The sequence below is a fragment of the Artibeus jamaicensis genome, unplaced genomic scaffold (assembly GCF_021234435.1).
Source record: "Artibeus jamaicensis isolate MK-2021 breed Jamaican fruit bat unplaced genomic scaffold, CSHL_Jam_final scaffold_3307, whole genome shotgun sequence".
NCBI classification, from domain to species: Eukaryota; Metazoa; Chordata; class Mammalia; order Chiroptera; family Phyllostomidae; genus Artibeus; species Artibeus jamaicensis.
This window is the reverse complement of record NW_026522040.1, coordinates 11,190,548-11,211,827: the sequence shown is the minus strand read 5'-3', so window position 1 is coordinate 11,211,827 and position 21,280 is coordinate 11,190,548. Positions and strand designations below refer to the sequence as shown.

The 21,280-nt window shown below is 45.6% G+C and overlaps 1 protein-coding gene across 1 annotated transcript; it reads right to left on the bottom strand.

Moving 5' to 3' along the window:
- Nucleotides 1-16,576: 16,576 nt before the first annotated feature.
- Nucleotides 16,577-18,667, bottom strand: LOC119047827 (rho GTPase-activating protein 20-like). The gene has a single exon (XM_037143308.2). The coding sequence runs from the start codon at nt 18,665-18,667 to the stop codon at nt 16,577-16,579; it is 2,091 nt and encodes a 696-aa protein (XP_036999203.2).
- Nucleotides 18,668-21,280: the final 2,613 nt, after the last annotated feature.

Sequence of the window (21,280 nt, the reverse complement as noted above, 5' to 3'; positions counted from 1 at the left end):
TATTACCCTTGAAGTCCACACAGTTGGCCTGTACATTCTCAATAATAATTTAATAAGTTCTGTATAACAGGTAAAGTCACTGCCTCCAGAAGTAAAGCATTCTATAATAAGGTGCAACACAATACCTTAACTTACTCATTTACACTTTTATGTATTCTTCTCCACTACTCATGCAACTTTGCAAAAATGTTCTCTACCTTCACCTACTCTTCTACACTTTCTTGCTCAATACTCTGCACTGACACCACACAGACATTGCTCTTGCTAAGATTAGCAATGATATATTTTTACATTTTTTATTATTGTTCAAGTACAGTTTTCTGTCTTTTCCCTCCACCCCAGCACAACACCCCAGCCCTCCCCACCTCCCTCCCATTTCCAATTCCCTCCTTATTATTGTCCATCTTTCCTTTACTATTACTCCTGCAAAACCTTAACCCTCTTTTCTGAAATTCTCTCCTCTCTCCCCTCTGATCACTGTCAGCCTGTTCTCAATTTCACTGCCTTTGGTTATATTTGGTTGTTTGTTTGTTTTGTTGATTAGGTTCCAGTTAAATGTGAGGTCATATGGTATTTGCCTTTCATTGCCTAGCTTATTTCACTTAGCATACTGTTTTGCAGTTCCATGCATGCTGTCCCAAAGGGTAGGAGCTCCTTCTTTCTTCCTGCTAAATAGAATTTCATTGTGTAAATGTATCATAGTTTTTTGACCTATTCATTTACTTATGGGCACTTAGGCTGCTTCCAGCACTTCACTATTTTAAATTGTGCTGCTGTGAACACTGGGATGCATAGGTTCTTTTGGATTGGTGTTTTGGGGTTCTTAGGATATAATCCTAGCAGTGGAGTTGCTGGGTCAAAAGGAAGTTCCATTTTTACTTTTCTTAGAAAATTCCATACTGTTTTCCATAGTGGTTGTACCAGTCTGCAATTCCACCAACAGTGAACTAGGGTCCCCTTTTTGCCACAACCTCTCCAACACTTGTTGTTTGTCGCTTTGTTTATGATGGCCATTCTGACTGGTGTAAGGTGTTATCTCATTGTGGTTTTAATTTGCATCTCTCTGATAGCTAGCATGTTTTCTGAGCATCTGAACATCTTTGTTCAGAAATACTGAGCATCTTTTCATGTGTCTCTGGGTCCTCTGCATGTCCTCCTTGGAGAAGTGTCTGTTCAAGTTCTTTGCCCACTGTTTAATTGGGTTGCTTGTCTTCTTAGAGTACAGTCATGGGAGTTCTTCATACATTTTGGAAATTAAACCCTGAGGTATCATTGGCAACTATGTTTTCCCATACAGTTGGTTGTCTTTTTATTTTAATACTGTTTTCTTTAGCTATGCAGACACTTCTTATTTTGATGAGATCCCATTTGTTTATTCTTTTCTTTATGTATCTTGCTCTAGGGAACATACCAGTGAAAATACTGCTGAATGAAATATCTGAGATTTTCCTGCCCATGTTCTCCTCTAGGACTTTAATTGTGTCACGACTTATATTTAAGTCTTTCATCCACCTTGAATTTATTTTTGCGTATGGTGTAAGTTGGTGCTCGAGTTTCATTTTTTCACACATAGCTGTTCAGTTCTCCCAACACCATTTGTTGAAGAGGCTATTTTTACTTCATTTTATGCTGCCTTCCCCTTTGTCGAATTTGATTTGACCATAGAGAGTTGGGTTTATTTCTTCTCTCTCTGTTCTGTTTCATTGGTCTATGTGCCTGTTTTTATGCCCATACTAGGCTCTTTCAATTACAGTAGTCTTGTAATACAGTTTGGCATCAAGTGTTGTGATCCCTCCTACTTTGCTTTTCTTTCTCAAATTTCAGCTGCTATTCAGGGTCTTTTATGGTGTATATAAACTTTGTAGTTTTTGTTCTAAAGTACCAGTGAAATATGCCATTGATACTTTAATAGGTATTGCATTGAATCTGTAAATTGCTTTGGGTAGTGTGGACATTTTGATGATGTTAATTCTTCCAATCCATGAACATGGTATATATTTTGATCTGTTTGTGTCTTCCTTGATTTCTTTCTGCAGTGTTATGTAGTTTTCTGAGTACAGGTCTCTTCCCTCCTTGGTTCAATTTATTCCTAGGTATTTTATTTTGTCTACTTCCTATATCAAATAGAATTTTTTTCTTGATTTTTGCTTCTGCTGTTTTATGGTTGGTGTACAAAAACATGTTTGATTTCTGAATATTGACATTGTATCCTGCTGTTTGGCCAGATTTATTTATTAGGTTGAGTAGTTTTTTTGTTGAGTCTATAGAATTTTTTATGTACACTATCATGTCATCTGCAAACAGTGACAGTTTTGTTTCCTTCTTTCCAATTTGGATGCCTTTTCTTTTCTTTTCTTGTCTGATTGCTGTGGCTAAAATTTCCAATACTATATTGAAGTGGTGAAAGTGGACAACCTTGTCTAGTTTCTGATTTTAATGGGAAAGCTTTTATTTTTACCCATTGAGTATAATGTTGACTTTAGGTCTCTCAGGTATGGCCTTAATTATGTTGAGGAATTCTCCCTCTATTCCCACTTTGCTGAGAGATTTTATCATAAATGAGTTCTGTACTTTATCACATGCTTTTTTCAAATCTATTGATATTGATATATGATCATGTGATTTTGGGCTTGGCTTTTGTTTATGTGATGTATCACCTTTATTGATTTGTTAATATTGTACCATCCTTGAATCCTTGGGGTGAATCCCACTTGGTCATGGGGTATGGTCTTTTTAATGTATTGCTGGACACAGTTTGCCAATATTTTGTTGAAGATTTAGCATCTGTGATCACCAGCAATATTGCCCTGAAGTTTTCTTCCTTTGTTGTGTTTTTATCTGGTTTCAGGATTAGGATTAGGATTAGGATTAGACTCCCCAAAAGAGTTTGGAAGTCTCCCATCTTCTTGGGGTTTTTTTGGTACAGTCTTTGAAGGATAGGGGTTAGCTCCTCCTTAAATGCTTTGTCCAATTCTCATGTGAAACCATCTGGTCCAGGGTTTTGTGTGTTGGGAGTTTTTTGATTACTGCTTCAATTTCATCTGCTGTTATTGGCCTGTTCAGGCTTTCTTCTTCTCCTTCATTGAGTTATAAAAGATTATATTTTTCTAGAAATTAGTCTATTTCATCCAGGTTTTCATATTTATTTATTTATTATATTTGTTTATTCTTAGAGGGGAAGAAGAGAGGGAGAGAAATATCATTGTATGGTTGCCTCTCGTGCATCCCCTGCTGGGAACTGACCTGACTCAGGTATGTTCCCTGACTGGGAATCAAACCACAGTTGTTTGGTTCTCAAGCCCACGCTCAATCCACTGAGATACACCAGCCAGGGTGGGAGTTTTTTGATTATTGCTTCAATTTTGTCTGCTGTTATTGGTCTGTTCAGGCTTTCTGTTTCATTTTCATTTAGTTTTAGAAGATTATATTTTTCTAGAAATTTGTCCATTTCACCCAGGTTTTCAAATTTCTTGGCATACAATTCTTCATATTACTTTTTTACAATCCTTTGTATTTCTGAGGTGTCAGTTGTAATCTCTCCTCTTTTATTTCTGATTATGTTTATTTGGGCTCTCTCTCATTTTTTCATGATGAGCCTGCTTGAAGGCTTGTTGATTTTGTTTATCTTTTCAAAAAACAAGCTCTTGGATTCATTAATCCTTCTAATTGTGCTTTTAGTCTCTATGTCATTTCATTCTGCTCTGATCTTGGTTATTTCCCTCCTTCTATTTGCTCTGAACTGTCTTTGTTGTTGTTCCTTGAGTTCTTGTAGGTGTAGGGTTAGGTTGTTTGCTTGAAATGTTTCTATCTTTTCTAGGTAGGCCTGTATTGCTATGAACTTCCCTCTCAGGACTGCCTTCACTGTGTCCCATAAGTTTTGGATAGTTGAGTGCATTTTCATTTGTTTCCAGAAACTTTTTGATTTCTTTCCTAATCTCATTCTTGAACCATTCATTGTTTAATGGCATGCTATTCAATCTCCATGATTTTGAGTGGTTTGGGTTTTTTTCTTGGGATTGGTTTCCAGTTTCAGTCCCTTGTGGTCAGAGAAATGCTATGATTTCAATTTAATTAAATTTGTTGAGGCTTGTTTTGTGTCCTACCATATGGTCTATCTTTGAAAATGTTCCATGTGCATTTGAAAAGAATGTGCATTTAGCTTCTTTGGGATGAAAGGCTCTATATATATCAGCTAAGTCCATTTCATCTAGGGCATTGTTTAGTGCCACAATATCTTTGTTGATATTTTGTTTGGAAGATCTGTCCATTTTTGACAGTGGGGTGTTAAAATCCACTGCTATAATTGTGCTGCTGTCAATATCTTTCTTGAAGTCCTTTAAGATTTATTTGTATGTATTTGGGTGCTCCTATGTTGGTTGCATATACATTTACAATGTTTATGTCTTCGTGGTGGATTGTTCATCTGAGTATTATGAAGTGACCTTCTGGGTCTCTCTTTATGGCCCTTTTTTGAAGTCTATGTTGTCTGATATGAGTATTGCTACCCCTGCTTTTGTTTCTGTCCATTTGCTTGGAATATTTGTTTCCAGCCCTTCACTTTTAGTCTGTGTAGGTCTTTTGTCCTGAGGTGGGTCTCTTGTAGGCAGCATATGTGTGGGTCATGCCTTCTTATCCATTCAGCTATTCTATGTCTTTTTTAAAAATTTTTATTTAATTATTTTTCAAGTACATTTTTTTGTCTATTTCTCCCATCCCAGCCCCCCTCGCCCCGTTTCCCCACCTCCCTCCCATTTCCACCCCCCCCCCCCCCCAGTCCTCATCCCTGTGTCTTTCATACTTGTTCCTCAAAATCCCTCCCCATTTTTCCCCTTAAATTCCCTTCCCTCTCCCCTCTGGTCACTGCCCACTTGTTCTCTATTTCAGTGTCTTTGTTTTTATTCTGTTTGCTTGTTTGTTTTATTGTTTAGCTTCCTGTCAAAGGTGAGATCATATGGTATTTGTCCTTCAATGCCTGGCCTATTTCACTCAGCATAATGCTTTCCAGTTCCATCCATGTTGTTTGATTGGAGCATTTAATTCATTTACATTTAAAGTTTTTATTGATAAGTGCTTACTCATTGCCATGTTTTCATACCTGTGTTCCTCTTTTTCTCTCTCCTTTCCTTTCTTTTCTTTAAGCAGTCCCTTTAGCAATCCCTTTGCATCTCTTGCAAGAGCTGGTTTGGTGGAGGTGTATTCTTTTAGACTTCTTTTGTCTGGAAAGTTGCTTATTTGACCTTCTATCTTGATTGAGAGCCTTGCTGGGTAAAGTAGCCTTGGTTGCTGGCCTCAGGTTCTCATTACATGGAATATTTCTTGCCATTCTCTTCTTGCTTGGAGTGTTTCCATTGAGAAGTCAGCTGCTAACCTTATCAGGGCTCCCTTGTCTGTTACTTCCTCTTTCTCCCTTGCTGCCTTTAAGATTCTCTGTCTTGGAATTTTGCCATTTTAATGATGATGTGTCTAGAAGTGAGCCTTTTTGGGTTCCTCTTGATTGGGACTCTCTGTGTTTTCTGGATTCATGTGACTTTTTCTCTCATCAAATTAGGAAAGTTTTCCATCACTACTTTTTCAAACAGATTTTCTATTCCTTCCTCCTCCTCCTCCTCCTCTTCTTCTCCTCGTATTTCTATTACATAAATATTATTGTGTGTCATGTTGTCCTGCATTTCCCATAATCCCTCTTTATTATTTCTAAGCCTCTTTTCTTTTTCAAGCTCTTTCTAAGTGTTTTTTTCTACCTTGTCTTCCAGCTAGCTCATCAGACCCTCTTCTTCATCGATCCTGGTTTTGATTCCTTCTACTGTGTTCTTCAGTTCACAAATTGTATTCTTCTTCTTTTTGGCTCTTGTTGATGGTTTCTATTTTCTTCTTCATGTTGACATAGTTTGCAATGAGTTTGTTGTAGTTTCCCTGTAGTTTTTAATAATTTTCTGTGAGCTCATTGAGCTTCCTGATAATCATGGCTTTGAACTCAATTTCTGATCATTGACTTGCGTCTGTTTCATTGAGCATTCTTTCTGAGGTTTCCTCCTTTCCTTTCATTTGGGAATTGTTTCTTTGTCTTCCCATTGTTTCTGAAATTATTCTTGTAGCCTCTGTTTCTTAAATTGATCTTTTCAGACTCTCTGGGTTTCTCATGTTAACTTCTATGGTAGAAGGTCTGTGAGATTCAGTGGTGCAGTCTCATTAATCTCCTGAGCTCACTGGTCTTGGACTATCATTTATGTTGGCTCTCTTCATGTCTTTTTATTTTGATTGTTGTTGGGTCTTTCTTTGGTGGGTCATTTTCTTCAGCTGTTTAACTGAGGGTCACTCCATCCACCATGTCTTGTATTTGTTGTTCAGGTGCAAACAGATTGTGTTGAAGCTGATTCTTCTGTGTGTTACCAGGTGTTCAGGCTTCTCTCTTGCTCTTGTTCCGTTGTTTGTTGAGGGTAATTTCTCCACCGTTTAGTTGTATTTCCAGATTGGTCCTGGACTGAGATTACTGTGGCTTCCACTCCCTCCTTCACTTTATTCCATTGTTATCTGTTGATAGTTCCTTTGTTGATGAGTTTCTTTTTTCAGCAGGTGTACTGGTGTTCACCATTCCCACCTTGCAAGTTCTCTGGAGTAGTAAAGTGAAATTTGTCTCACTATCTTTTGGGATGACCCCTCTTTGGGTCTAACTCTGGTCTTTTCAGGTTTTATTGTCTCACTGTCTGATTTTTCAATGTCATCTACAATTTTTGGTCTCCAATCTTCACGTATGCTGGGATATCTTTGGCTGTTCATTCTGTTTCTCAGAAAATCAGCTAGGTGTTTCACACGTGCTCAAAGGAAAGTAGACTCCACTTCCACCTTTCTTGCTGCCATCTGCCTTCTCCAGATTAGCAATGATTTTATATGACAGTACCTCTTCCTGAAATTCTCTAATGTATGTTTCAGTATTTTAAAGGCCAAATCATTAAGATGTTTTATGTTATCAAATATTGAAAGTAAGAGAAAATGAGGACCAAAGATATCTCCTAAATGCTTAGTTTTAATAATGCTTGCTCTGATTTTCCCCTCTTCTTAATGTCTTGTAGACTTTGTTGTGATTATCTCAGTGGCTTTCAGAGAGAGAGAGAGAGAGAGAAACAAAAAAGGAAGAAGGCCACTAAGGAGAGAGGGAAATTAGTAGAAGGATAAGAAAAGAGTTATAGTGGAAGTAAAGGAGGCCAGCATTTGGCCTGGTTGGAGGAGGCAGAAAGTCTGGCAGTCAATGAGGCCTCTTAGTAAGAGTAGACATAAAGTTTGGAAGGCTAGAAGAAGGCCTGGCTGGGCAGACAGAAGGTGTGAGGTACAAGCAGAAGGTTCCATTACAGAGCAGTGGTGTGGGAGGTGAGCAGAAGACCCACTGCGAGGGCTGGAAGTGTGTTGGAGCCAAGCTGGAGGCCAGATTGACAGATACAGAAGGTGGTATCAGCCAGCCGACTTCCTGGGTGGAGAAGATAGAAAGTTTGAGAGTCCTGCAGGAGGCTTCTTTAGTGGAGAGAGAATGTGATGGAGCCAAGCACAATGCCAAGTCAGAGCAGACTGATGTGATGGTGTGGGAGGTGAACAGAAGGACTGGTTGAGGTGTGGAGGAAAAGCAGGGGGCCTGTTGCAGGTAGATGAAAGGAGTAGGAGGCTAGCAGAAGACTGGTCCAGGGAGAGGGAAAGTGTGGAAGGCAAGAAGACCTGGTGCTCTATTCATCTCCCACATGTTCCATCTACCCTGACTGGGCCTCCTGCTGTCTTCCCACACCTTTCTCTAATCAGACCATTCAGCCTCACACTGTGTCCCTCTACTTCCACCGGGTCTTCTGCTCAGCTCCCACACATTCTGCCTCTGCCTAGCGAGCCTCCTATTGAGTCCTACACTTTTCTTGTCATAAAACCAGGCCAACCCTTGGCCTCAAAAACCTTCATTTATACTTGGACTGAGCTTTCACTCACCTATGACACCTTCCTTTTGCATTCACAGGTGTTCTGCTCCACTTCAACACCTTTAGTATCCTCTTACCCAGCTCCTGCTTAACTTCCACACTTTCCTTCTTTTCCAAGCAGGCCAGCTGCTAGCACCCAACACCTTCCATACCCCTCAACTGGTACTTCTGCTGGTTTCCCACTTCTTCTCTTTGCCCTGACCATGCCTTTGGCAGAGCTCTGACATCTTCCTATTTCACTATCCAGGCCATCTGCTGGCCTCCAACACCTTATAAATCCTCTGACATTGTCTTTTGTCTGGCCCCCACACCTTCCATCTGCTGCAACCTGGTGTTCATCTGTCCTCCCACACCTTCCATCTACCCCAACCAGGCCTTGTGCTTCCCTCACACACCACACATTCTCTCTTTCCTGGCAGGGTCTTCTGATAGCCTCTGACACCTTTCATCTGCTATGACCTAGTTTTCTTCTCAGCTCTGGAATGTTCCATCTCATCTTAAGGAGCCTCCTGATGGACTCTTTCTGTCCCCTCCAACTGGGCAGTCTGTGGAACATAATTCATATTCTCTGACCTGGCCTCCTGCATGGTCAGAGAATATTACTGTTACTCCTTTCCTATCCTCTGACCAGACCTTCTGCTTGCCTTCTACACCACACCTTCTCTCTGCCCAGACTAGGACTTCTGCAAGCCTCCTATACCTCCCATCTGCTATGACCAAATCTTCTTTTCTCCTACCACACCTTCTGTCTGCTCCAAACTGGTCTTCAGCTGTCCTTCCATACCTTCCATCTTCTATGACCTGGTCTTCCATCCTCTTCCCACACTCTCTGCCTGCTCCAGTCTGGTCTTCTGCTCTGCTCTCACAGCATTCAATTGCTCAGACCTTCTTTTCTTTTAGCTCTGATGCATTCTGTCTCCACAGAATGAGCCTCCTGCAGTACCCCCGCACTTATCATTTCCTCCACCCCGGCAGTTGGTTAGCCTGCAACACATTCTGTATCTACTGATCTGGCCTCCTGCTCATTCGACACCTGTCCAGCCTTCCTACCAAACCTTTTGGTCAACACCCACACCTCGGCCCATCTTTCTGCTTACCCCCCACATATTCAGTGTACTCTGATCTGGTCTTCTACTTGGCTACTTCAGATTCTTTCTCTGCTGAATGAGCCTCCTGCAAAACTCCCACATTTTTCTTTCTTCTATGCTGGCAGTTGGCTAGTCTGCAACAGCTTCTGTATCTGATGATCTTGCCTCCAGCTAGTCCCCTACACTCTTCAAGCCCACCCACCAGTCCTTCTGCTTACCTCCCTCACCATGCTTCTGCAGCAGAATGTTCTGTTTGCATCCCACATGTTCTGTCTGCCCCAACCAGGCCTTCTGCTGGCCTCCAAAACTTTCTGTCTCTTCTGACTGGGTCTCCTCTTGGACTCCCATACTTTCTGTCTCCACCAACCAGGCCAAATGCTGTCATCCCACATCTTCTGTATCCTCTGATCTTGTTTCTGCTGGTGTCCCACACCTTCCACCTGCTAGAGCCTGGTCCTCTATTCATCTCCCACACCTTCTGACCACCCTGACTGGGCCTGCTGCTGCCCCCCACCCCACATTTACGTTCTGCCAAGCCTGAGACTTCTGATTACCTCCTACTCCTTCCCTCTGCTCTGACATGGCCTTCTGCTCTCCTGCCACACTTTCTTTTGGCCCCCAGCAGGCCTTCTCCTCACTTCCACACCTTTTCTCTGACCAGAGGCTAGCAGAAGGCCTGCTCTGAACTAGGAGGTGTGGTGTGGGAGGGTAGCAGAAGGCCTGCCCTTGGCAGAGAGAAGGTTTGGGAGGCAGCAGGTAGAAAGTGTGAGTGATGCCTAAAATATAATGTTAAAGGATTTGGAAAGTGTTGGAGGCCAGTACACATCCTGGATGGTGACAAAAATAGGTGACGGAACCCTGTTGGGGCAGAGGGAAGAAGTGAGAGTCCAGCAGAAGTTCTGTTCGAAAGATATGGAAGTTGTTGGAGGCCAACAGCAAACCAAGTTAGATGAGAAGGAAAGTGTGGGAATCAATCAAGAGTTTGGTCAAAGGATAGTAAAAGTGTTGGAGTGGAGCAGGTCATCCAGTGAGGGCAGATGGAAGGTGTTGGTGGCCAGCAGTGGGCCTGGTTGTGATACGGAAAGTCTGGGAGTCAAGCAGGAGGCTCGCTAGGCAAAGAAAGAACATGTTGGAGCCAAGCAGAAGACCCATTCAGAGCAGAAGGAAGGAGTGGGAGGTGAGCAGAAGGACTAGTCTAGTGAGACAAGGTGTGGGATGTGAGCAGAAGGCCAGATCCTGGCAGAAGGCAGGCATGGGAGGACAGCAGGAGGCCCAGTCAGGGCAGATGGCACCTGTGTGAGACAAGCAGGGTACCAGGTTGCAGCAGATAGAAGGTGTGGGAGATACACAAAGACTGGGTCAGAGGATAGAAAATGTGTCCCTGGCCAACATTTGGCCTGTTTGGAGGAGAGGGAAAGTCTGGGAGTGACTGAGGTATCCTGCCCAGAGGACATGAAAGGTTTCGGAGGTGAGCAACGGCCTGGCTGGGGCAGAAAGAAGGTGTAGGAGGCGAGAAGAAGGCCTGTTCAGAGGGAAGTGAAAGTATCAAAGCCAAGCAGGAGGCAAGATCAGAAGACAGGGAAGGTGCTGGAGACCAGCCCAGTGCCCAGTTGGAGAAGATAGAGAGTGTGAGAGTCCTGCAGGAGGCTCCTCAGGTGAAGAGAGAGAACGTGACAGAGACAAGTAGAAGACCATGTCAGAGTAGACTTAAGGTTGGGAAGGTGAACAGAAAGACTGGTCCAGGTGTGCGAGCTGAGCAGAAGGCCTGTTGGGGGTAGATGGAAGGAGTGGGAGGCTGTCAGGCTAGTCTGGGCAGAGGGAAGGTGTGGGAGATGAGCAGAAGACCTAGTCCTCTGTTTGTCTACCACATGTTCTGTCTCCCCTGACTGATCCTCCTGCTGTCCTTCCACTCCTTCTCTTTTATCGGACCAGTTCTGCTCACCTCACACTCCTTCCCTCTGATTCCACTGGGTCTTCTGCTTAGCTCCCACACATTTTCTCTCTGTATAAGGAACCTCCTGCTTGACTCCCACACTTTCTGTCTGGTACAACCAGGCCAACTGCTGGCCTCTGAAACCTTCCTTTATTCTTACAGCAGGCTTTCTGCTCACCTACTCCACCTTCCATTTGCCTTCAAAGGTGTTCTGCTCCACTCCAACACACTGACAATCTACAACCTTGCTCCTGCTTGATTCCCACACTTTTCTTCTCCTCCAACCAGGCCAGCTGCTGACTTTTGACACATTGCATACCCTTTGACTGGGACTTCCTTTGGATTCACACTTCTTGCCTCTGCCTTGAGCAGGACCTTCAGAGGGGCTGTGACACCTTCCTCTTTCACCATCCAGGACATGTGCTGTTCCTCCGACACTTTGCATATCCTCTGACATTGTCTTTTGTGGGTTCCCCACACCTTCCATCTGCTGAGACCTGGTCTTTCTCTGGCCTCCCACAACTTCTGTCTGCCCCAACCCGGCCTTCTGCTCTCCTCCCACATCACAGCTCCTCTCTGCCCCAACCAAGTCTTCCACTAGCCTCCTACACCTTCCATCTCATATGACTTGGTCTTCGGTTTTCCCACACCATTTGTCTGCTACCAGCTGGTCTTCTGCTCCACTCCCTCAGCTTCAATCTACTCTGACCTGGTCTTCTCAGCTGTGATGCATTCTGTCTCTGCTGAAGGGGCCTCCTGCAGGACTCTCACACTTTTTATCTCCTGCAACTGGGCAGTCAGCTGGCCTGCCACACCTTCCAGATCCACTGATCTTGCCTCCTGCTTGGCTCCCACAGGCTTCTAGCCCTCCTACCCGGCCTTCTGCTCAACCCCCACACCTCAACCAGTACTTCTGCTCACCTCCCACATCTTCTATTCACTCTGACCTGGTCTGCTTGATTACTTCATGTTCTGTCTCTGCCGAAAGAGCCTCCTGCAGGACTTCCACACTTTTTGTCTCCTTTATCCTAACCGTCAGCTGGCCTGCAAGGGCTTCTATATCCACTGATCTTGTCTCCAAGTTGGCTCTGACACCAACCAGCCCTTTGATCAGGCCTTCTAGTTACCTCCCTCACCATGGCTATGCAACAAAACCTTCAGCTAGCATCTCATACATTCTGTCTGCCCCAGCCAGGCCTTCTGCTGGCCTCCCAAACCTTCTGTCTTCTCTGACTTGGACACCTCTTTGCTTCCCACACTTTCCACCAACCAGACCAAATGCTGTCCTCCCACACCTTCCAACCACCCTGACCGGGCCTGCTGGCACCCTCCCACATCTTCCTTCTGCCAATATCTGGCCTTCTGCTCACCTCCCACTCCTTCCCTCTGTTCTGACATGGCCTTCTGCTCTCCTTTCACACCTTCCTTTTGCCCCCAACAGGCCTTCTCTTCTCTTCTAATGCCTTCCCTCTGACCAGAGGCTAGCAGGGTTCCTGGTGCAGGCAGAGCCAAGGTGTGGTGTGGCAGGGTAGCAGAAGGCAAGGTCCTAGCAGAGGGAAGGTGTGGGAGGCCTGTGGGACACCATGTCAGGGTAGTTTGATGGTGTGGGAGACAAGGAGACTCCCAGGTTGCAGCAGATGGAAGGTTTAAGACACGAGCATAAGACTGGGTCAGAGGATACTGGACTTGTCGGAGGCCAGTGTTTGGCCCTGTTGAAGTAGGCAGGAAGTGTGGGAGTCAATAAGTCCCCCTAGTAATAGAACACAGAAAGTTTGGGAAGTGAGCAGGCCTGGCTGGGGAAGGCAGAAGGTGTGAGATACAATGAGAAGGTTTCATTGCAGAAGCATGGTATGAATGCTAAGGAGAAGGCCCGGTCAGAAGGCTGGAAGTGTATCGGAGCCAAGCTGGAGGAAACATCAGCACATACAGGAGTTGCAGGCCAGTGGACTGCTGGGGTGGAGGAGAATCAAAGTGTGGCAATCTTGCAGGATGGTCCTTAGAGGGAGACAAAACATGAATGAGCCAAGCAGAAGGCCAGAGCAGACTGAAGGTGTAGCAGGCGAGCAGAAAGACTGGTCGAGGTAGGGTGGGCTGCAAGATCCTGGTATGGGAAAATGGAATCAGTGGGAGGCGAGTAGAAGTCCCAGCCGTGGAGACAGAAGGTGATGGACACAAGCAGAAGTCTTGACTGCACAGATGGTGTAGGAGGCAAGCAGAGGATGTGGTCCAAGAACAGGAAAGGTGTCAGAGCCAATGAAGAGGCCAAATCAGGGGATACGGAGGGTTTTGGAGTCCCTGGGAGTGCCCAGTTGCGTGAAGTGAAGAGTCAAGCATAAGGCTGGTTATGAGGAGACAGAATGAATCAGAGATGAGAAGACAAGGTCGGAGCAGATGGAAGGTGAGGGAGAAGAGCAGAAGACTAGTTTGGAGCAGATGAAGGTATGGGAGGTGAACAGAAAATGTGGTCTCAGCAGAGGGAAGGTGTGGGAGAAGGACAGAAGACCAGGTCACATGAGATGAAAGGTGTGGGAGGCTAGGGGAAGAGCCGGTAGGGGCAGAGAGGAGGTGTGGTGTGGGAGGGGAGCAGAAGACTCAGTTGTGGCCGAGGGAAAGTGTGGGAGGCCAGAAGACCAGGTTGCAGCAGGTCGAATATGTGAGGGACATTCTGTCTACCCTGACTGGGCCTCCTGCTGTCCTCACACACCTCTCTGATCGGACCAGTCATTCTGCTTGCCTCACACTCCTTCCCTCTGCTTCATCTGGGTCTTCTGCTCAGGTCCTGCACATACTGTCTCCAAATAAGGAGCTTTCTGCTTTACTCCCACACTTTCTGTCTGGTACAACCAGGCCAACTTCTGGCCTCCAAACCTCCCTTGATCCTTGCACCAGGCTTTCTGCTCACCTACCACACCTTCCATCTGCACTTACAGGCATTCTGCTCCTCTCCAACACCTTCTTAATCTCTGACCCATCTCCTGCTTGACTCCCACACTTTCCTTCTCTTCCAACCAGGCAAGCTGCTGGGTTTTCACACTTTTCATACCCTTTGATCTGGACTTGTTCTGGGTTTCCACTTCTTCCTTCTGCCCTGAGTGGGTCTTTGGCCAGGCCCTGACACCTTCCTTTTTTGCCATCCATGCTATCTTCTGTCCTCCCACACCTTGCACGATTTTTGACATTGTCTTTTGTGTGGCCCCCACACAAAAGCACAACTTTTCTCTGCCCAGACCAGGCCTTCTGCTGCCTCCTACACCTCCCATATGCTATGACCTGGTCATCTGTTCTCCTCCCACACCTTCTGTCTGGTCCAAACAGGTGGTATGCTCTGCTCCCACACCTTCTGTCTGCTCTTACCTGCTCCTCTTCTCAGCTCCAACACATTCTTTCTCCTCTTAAGGAGTTCCTGCTTGTCCCTTTCCATCTTTCCCTAGTGGGCAGTCCCATGGACTACAATACCTTCAGTGTCCTCTTATTTGTCATCCTACTTCCTTTGACAACTATTCTGTCTTCTGACCAGGCCTCTGCTTGCCTCCTACCCCACCCCTGTGCAACTGAGCATTCTGCTTGTGTCCATCATCTTCTGTCTGTCTCTGCTGGGCCTTCTGCTTGTCTCACATTCCTTCCACCTGCCCCAACCACCCTTCTGCTCCCTTCCCACACCTTTCTTTGTTTAAGCCAGACCTGCTAGCCTCCCCATTCTTCCATTTCCCCCAACCAGGCCTTCTAGTCCCCTCACACACCTTCTGTCTCCTCCAAGCTGGCCTTCTGCTTGCCTCCCACACCTTCCCTTTGCTGCCACTAGGCCCTCTGTTCTTGTCCCACATTTCCACCAGTCTTTCTGCTCACCTCCCACACCTTCAGTCTGCTCTGACATGGTCTTCTACTTGGCTCCTTCACATTCTGTCTTGGCCTAAGGATTTTCCTGCAGGACTCCCACACTCTGTCTCCTCCAACTGGGTAGTTGGCTGGACTCTAACACCTTCCGTATCCACTGATCTTGCCTCTTGCTTGACTCCAACACCCTTCCTGCCCCTTGACTTGCCCTTATGCTCACTTTTCACTCCACGTCTCTGCAACGGAATGCTCTGCTTCCATCCCACACTTACTATCTGCCCCAGCTAAACCTTTGGTCCCCTCCCAAAGCTGCTGTGTCCTCTCACGAGGACACCTGATCGACTCCCACACTTTCTGTCTCCTCCAACCAGGCCAAATGCTGGCCTGCAAAACCATCTGTATCCTCTCACCTGGTCTTTTGCTTGCCTCCCAAACTATCTGTATCCTTGAACTGAGCTCCTGCTTTACTGGCACACTTTCCTTCTTCTCCAACAAGGCCTTCTGCTGGCCTCTGACACCTCTCATATTACCGGGGCTTCTGCTGGTCTCCCATTTCTTCACTGTGCCCTGACCTGATCTTTGGCTAGGCTCTGGCACCTTCCTTGTCCGCTTCTAGTTTCTCTGCTGGCCTCTGACACTTTCCATCTGCTACGATCTTGTCTTCTGTTCTCCACCCACACTTTCTGTCTGCTCCAAACTGTTCTTCTCAGATCCAACACACTGTCTCCTCCTAATGATCCACCTACTTGACTCCCACAGTTTCCATCTCTTCCAACCAGGTTGTCTACTGGACTCCATCACCTTCCTTATCCTGTGATCTAGCCTGCTTGGCTCTGACACCATTCCTGTCCTCTGACAGAGTCTTCTGCCCCCATCCACACCTTCTGTATCTTTTGACCAAACCTCCTGCTTTACTACCACATTCTCTGTCTCTTCTAACCAGGCCTTTGGCCAGCCTCAGAGACCTCCCATTTACTCATAATGGTACTTCTGCTAGCCTCCCCCACTGTCCATCTGCCCTCACCAGGTCTTCTGCTTGCCTCCCACACCCTCTGTTTGTTCTGAGATTTTCTTCTGCTTGGCTCCTACTCCTTCTGTCTTAACCTAATGCTCCTTCTACTTGACTCCCACACTATTTGCCTCCTCCAACCTGGCCTTCTGCTAAACTCTCATCAATTCTGTCTACCATAACCTAGCCTTCTATTTTTCCCCCACTCCTTTCATCTGCCTTGACCTGCCCTTCTGCTCCCCTCCCACACCTTCTGTATCCTTTGACCAATCCTCCTGCTTGGTCCCACACATTTTGTCTCCTCCAACCAGGCTTTCTGCTGGCCTCCAACACCATTCATTTCCTCCAACAAGTCCTTCTGCTCACCTCCCACACCTTCTCTCTGTGGTGACCAGGCCTTCTACTATTTCCCTCAACTTCAGTCTCTTCTGACCAGGCTGCCTGCACTGCTCTATGTTCTTGCATTGACCTTAGGCAGATGCCTTTCCGATTATGCTCCAGTGAGTTGGCTTCTGGAAGACCAGAGGCATGGAGGGGAATTTCTGTGGTTTTTATACTTAAGGGCTTTTCTTTTTATATGATTGTACTTGCAGCTTTTTCTCTCTGAGAGACAAGTTTTTCAACATGGTCAGACCTGTTTGCCATCATGTTCTGGGTCTAGGTGTTTCAGGTGCATTTGTAACTAATACTTGAGTGTATCTTTTTTTCACAATCCAGATAATCCTCTTCTCCATCAAAGTGACCAGCCCTGCAGGTAATTTTAGTTTGGTTCTTTGCAGATATCATCCTGAGATAGCTCAGTGTGCCCAGGCTGGTTCTCAGTGTTGGGCTCTGTGCAGCACTTGTGTCCCCTGGAACTCTGGAGGGCCACTGTTGTTTGTGGTGGAGGGTGTTCAAATGTGTCAGCATCAAAGGGCTGGTTCTTGAGGGAATCATGTGGGGGCATGTGGCTCCAAGAAGCCACAGAAATGGCCACCAGTGTGGATTCAAGTGGCCATTGCTTTTCAATGTCCTCTTCTTTACAAAAGTCCAAGTCAATGTCACTCAGGCTTAAAAGATCTTCCACCTCAGGTTGATCAAGGTGATTGTAGTGAACGGTTAACACACAGCCCATGCTTCTGCTCTCCTCACCATGATTCTCTACTAGGTCACTGCATGAAGCATCAAGATCCTCACTCAGCACCGTCTCCCCGCTGTCGGGGATTACAGTTGACTCTGCACCAGGGGTGTCGGAAGCTCTCTGTGTGGTATCATGCCTCACTGAAGATTCTCCAAAGAGGGAAGTGATTTCCTCTCCAAATATCCTACAGCAATTTTCAACCAGAAATTGAATAAGCAGATTATTCTTTTTTATAAACTCATTTTCTAGTTCTAAGCTGAAGGAAGCTGGAGGCCAAAGCATGCTTGGAGCAATACACACTGCTAAATTAAATGCAGTCATCTGATTGGATGAAGAATGTTGTTCGATGTTGTGTAATACTCCAAAAAGGTACCGTAAGAGAACAATATTGGCTCTTGGAAGCTGGTCTAACAGTCTTTGAATTTTATTTATTTTCTGTTCATCATTTTCTTCATCCATTACAGAGACCCAGTGATCAAAGAGGTCTGATGACAAAATAGTCCCAGGAATATGTTTTAGGAAATCTTTAAAAACAGATGCTATCACAAAAATAGACTCCTGGTCCAGGTGGACTTCGACTCCAGAATCTAGTTTTTCTTTCAGCTCTCTGCAAGATTTCATGCTGGCTGACTGTCTGAATATTTCTTTGGTGAGGGGTCCTTTCTGATGAACACAAAAAAGCATGTCCCAGACAGGTTTGGGCAGATTGTCATGCCTGCAGAGATTTTGCAGAGACACTCCAAACAGCTGTCCTGACACAGGAGAGGTTGGTGAGGTGGGCAAGTTATCCAGGTGAGTGCTAGGGCCTCGCCCAAAGAGCCACTTGGTGATAGACCTTCCCCTTGGAAAGGTCTTGTGACCTGAGTCCCTTAGCTGCTGGGCCACAGCCAGGCATCTGGGCTTCAGGGTGAACTGGCACCGCATCTCCTGGGGCAGCTTTTCCATGAGGCAGAGCTCTTGGAGGTTGAAAGGGCTGGTGGCATCCTCCGAGCCTTGCATCAGGAGTGCAGTGTCCTGAAGATGGCTCATTTTGATTGCATAAGGACATTCATGTCCAATAAGTGGATACGATGCCTTCTCTTTGGCAGAATTGACCCATAACTGGTAATCTCTCTCAGAGCCAGTTATCCTTAGCATGGGTAGTGACCTGTTGATAACATCATTTGCTGTATCTGAGTTCTTTATTGTGATCGTTTTGTAATAGGCACCATTCCCAATCTCTTTGGTAAAAATTTTGAGGGGAATGGTCATGAGATGGTCCTTCTCTTTCTCTAGACTGATGTACCTCTGAAGGAGAAAGAGCCATCTGTCCTTCTGTTCTGGGGAACTGAGAGTGGCCACAAAGTTTACTGTGGGCCAGCCCAGGACAAAGGACAGAGAGGGATCGGTGTTGCCTCCTCCCACTTCCTTCACACAGCTTGCTATCCACATGTCACTCAATTTTGTTTTACTTTTTACCTTCCACCTGTTACTGTACGTGGTTTTGGCCACCACAAGCAGATCATCAAACAGAAAAAGGTATCGCCCCCACCTCTGCAGGCCTCTCTGGAGCTCCACTCGGCCCTCAAGGAGCAGAGTCCTGCTGGGGGTCACAAATGTGGATAGAAATACACTCGTGTCCGGGATACCAGAAGGCTTTTCCTGGGTACTAGGCCCTGTTGAGTGGGCTTTACCCTGGGCAAGAGATGGAGCACGCCCCCTGCCTCCTGCTAGTGCTTTCATTTTCTTCATCTCAGTGGCTGGGAGTCCTGCAGGACACCACCAACCCTGATGACTTGGAAGCTGATGCCTGGGGACCTTGGAGAAGGCCCTGGGTCAGGCACCTGGGAGGGCCCCGCCCCCCGGCCAGGGGAGGCGGGGCTGCCTGACTACCTCACAGTGGATGGAGAGGAGGAGGAGGCTGCTGCTGGGTCCACTCAGAGAGTGGTGATGCTCAAACGCTCAAACTCAGAGTACACGAGAGTCGCGGGGAGATCTGGGAGAAGGCGAAGGGTGCTGGGGTGACCCAGGAGAGGCAGTTCAGGATCTGGTCCTGAGGGCGGTTAGGGCGGGAGGTTCTAGAATTAGTGCTGGGGGTCTGTCACTAAATCACCTTGGCAACAGTGTCACTCGCCCACGTGCAATGTGGAGGGAACGTGTTTCCTCTGATGGCTTCGTGGGGCAGCTGGCGTCATGACCTTCTTGCTGCGGGGCCTCCCTCCTGCAAACATAACCCTTGTGGGCAGGTGCTCACCATCTCTCAGCTGCTGTGTTTCCTGGAAGTTAGCCGTGTCCCAGTCTTTCATTTCCCATGGCTGGCTCATCAGTAGTGTGAGAGTAGGGGGCTTTGGACACCGTCTCTGGATCCTGTGAGTGTGGGGAGGACTCCAACGTTGGCCTTTCCTTATTCCCAGTTGCAGCAAATGCTGGATGAGCCTCCCTGAGCCACTGCAGCAGTGCTGTGGGGAGCAGAGGGCTGGGTACAGGCCACCACTGCTCCATAACGCAGGTGGGCGGCGCTCAGCCATAAGCCAGTATTTTAAATATTCTACATAGTTAATTCCATGTTCCAATTTTTACTTACGGGCTTTTCAAGTATTCACTGTAGGTGTCAGCAGCTTCTGTTAGTCTAATCATTGTGATTGCACTAAACATTGGGAAAGTTTTACCCGCCCAATTAATGTCCCATTTCAGAAGTGGATCTCATCCTGAAGAGAACCACTGGAGTCATCTACTCTGTGTCAAGAGCAATGAACTGTTTGTGGCAAGTCAGTCCTCCAGAGCAGCTGGGTGCCAGAGGCGGTTTACCCAGGGGCATGAATCGGTACCCTAGAACCCTGGAAGACTTAATTCACCTTAAACAGTGAACACGAATGCTAGAGAGGTATGCTTAATTTATTTCAGACCAGATTGGGGGCATTCAGGATGGTATGGCCACAGACTGCTTAGTTTATTTCAAAACAAAGCAGAATTAAGATAGAAAAGAAAAATAGCTTAAGTTTGTACTATCACACATATTCAAGTGACAAGAAAAAGGTCCTATGGCTAAGATGTCATTTTTCTTCCATAGTATTTTGGGAATTTGTGGTTTTTAAACTTAGTGTCTTTTTCTTCTGCTTCATGTGACAGGATCCCTGCTGTACCACATTGACACCTTTGCAGTTAACATAGGACATTGAGACATTCCCACAGATCATGGTGCTGTATGACAATTTCCAATAAATACTTTTTTGTGTGTGAAATTCTATGAAAACAAAGAAAAAAGGATAAAACCATTGTATAATGTCCTGAGTTGCCTCAATCACACATGGCCATGGACTGAAGAGTCACTATGTGTCTTCATTCACTTGGGGAACAAGTACAGTTACAAATTGAGAAGGTACGTGAGTTATCCATCAGTTTTCTTGAAAGGGAAAACAACTCGAGAATGCTTGATAATGTCATAATATGCTACCATACCAGTTGAAAACATCTGTGGTTTTCAAATTTTTAATCTTATTAAATTTAGTGGAGAGACACTGTTTCATAACATTGTATAGATTTCCAGTGTACAATTCTACAATCCCTTGTCTGAATATTGCATTGTGTGTTCAATACTCAAAGTCAATTTTTCTTCTGTCACCATGGATTTGATCTCCTTTACCCTTTCTACCTCCCCCTAACCTCCTTTCCCTCTGGTAAACCCCAATTTGTTCTGTACCTGAGCTTTTGTGTGTTTGTATTGTTTGTTCTTTTTTTGTTTTTAGATTTGTATCCCACATAAGAGTGAAATCATAAGAGTCCTGGCTCCTTCTGTTTATTTTATTTAGCACATTACTCTCATGATCTACCCAAGTCGTTGCAAATGCTAGTGTTTCAGCCAATATTTTTAAAGCCACAGAAACATACCCACTGGAGCAGACAGCTATGATTGAAATGAATGTTGGGGGGTCTAAGACCTACACATTTGATCCCTGGTTAATCACCCAAGAGAGGGCTGAGTGGTACCTTTCAGAGTTGAAGGGCCTTTGGACCAATGGAGTTTCTCAACTTTTAGAATAACATCAGAATAAGCTGGTTTTCCAAATTCAGCCAAAAGTGCTCACCCTACCTCTTCAATGTCCATAGCTCTTGGATTTCCCATATGACATTCTGCATTACTCTTCAATGTGAATATTCCACATCTTTTTCCACAAACAGGCCTGTGTCTTCCTCATATTTATGTTCCCTGTGGCATTTTTACACATGAGGAGTGGGTGGTCAATAAATATGAATGAATTAATTAAAGTCTTAGGCTCTTTTGCTGTTTGTCAGATGCAGACTTGATGTTCTGATAGCATTATAATCTCCTTCACAGAAAGTCAAATTTACCCATCTGGAGTCTGG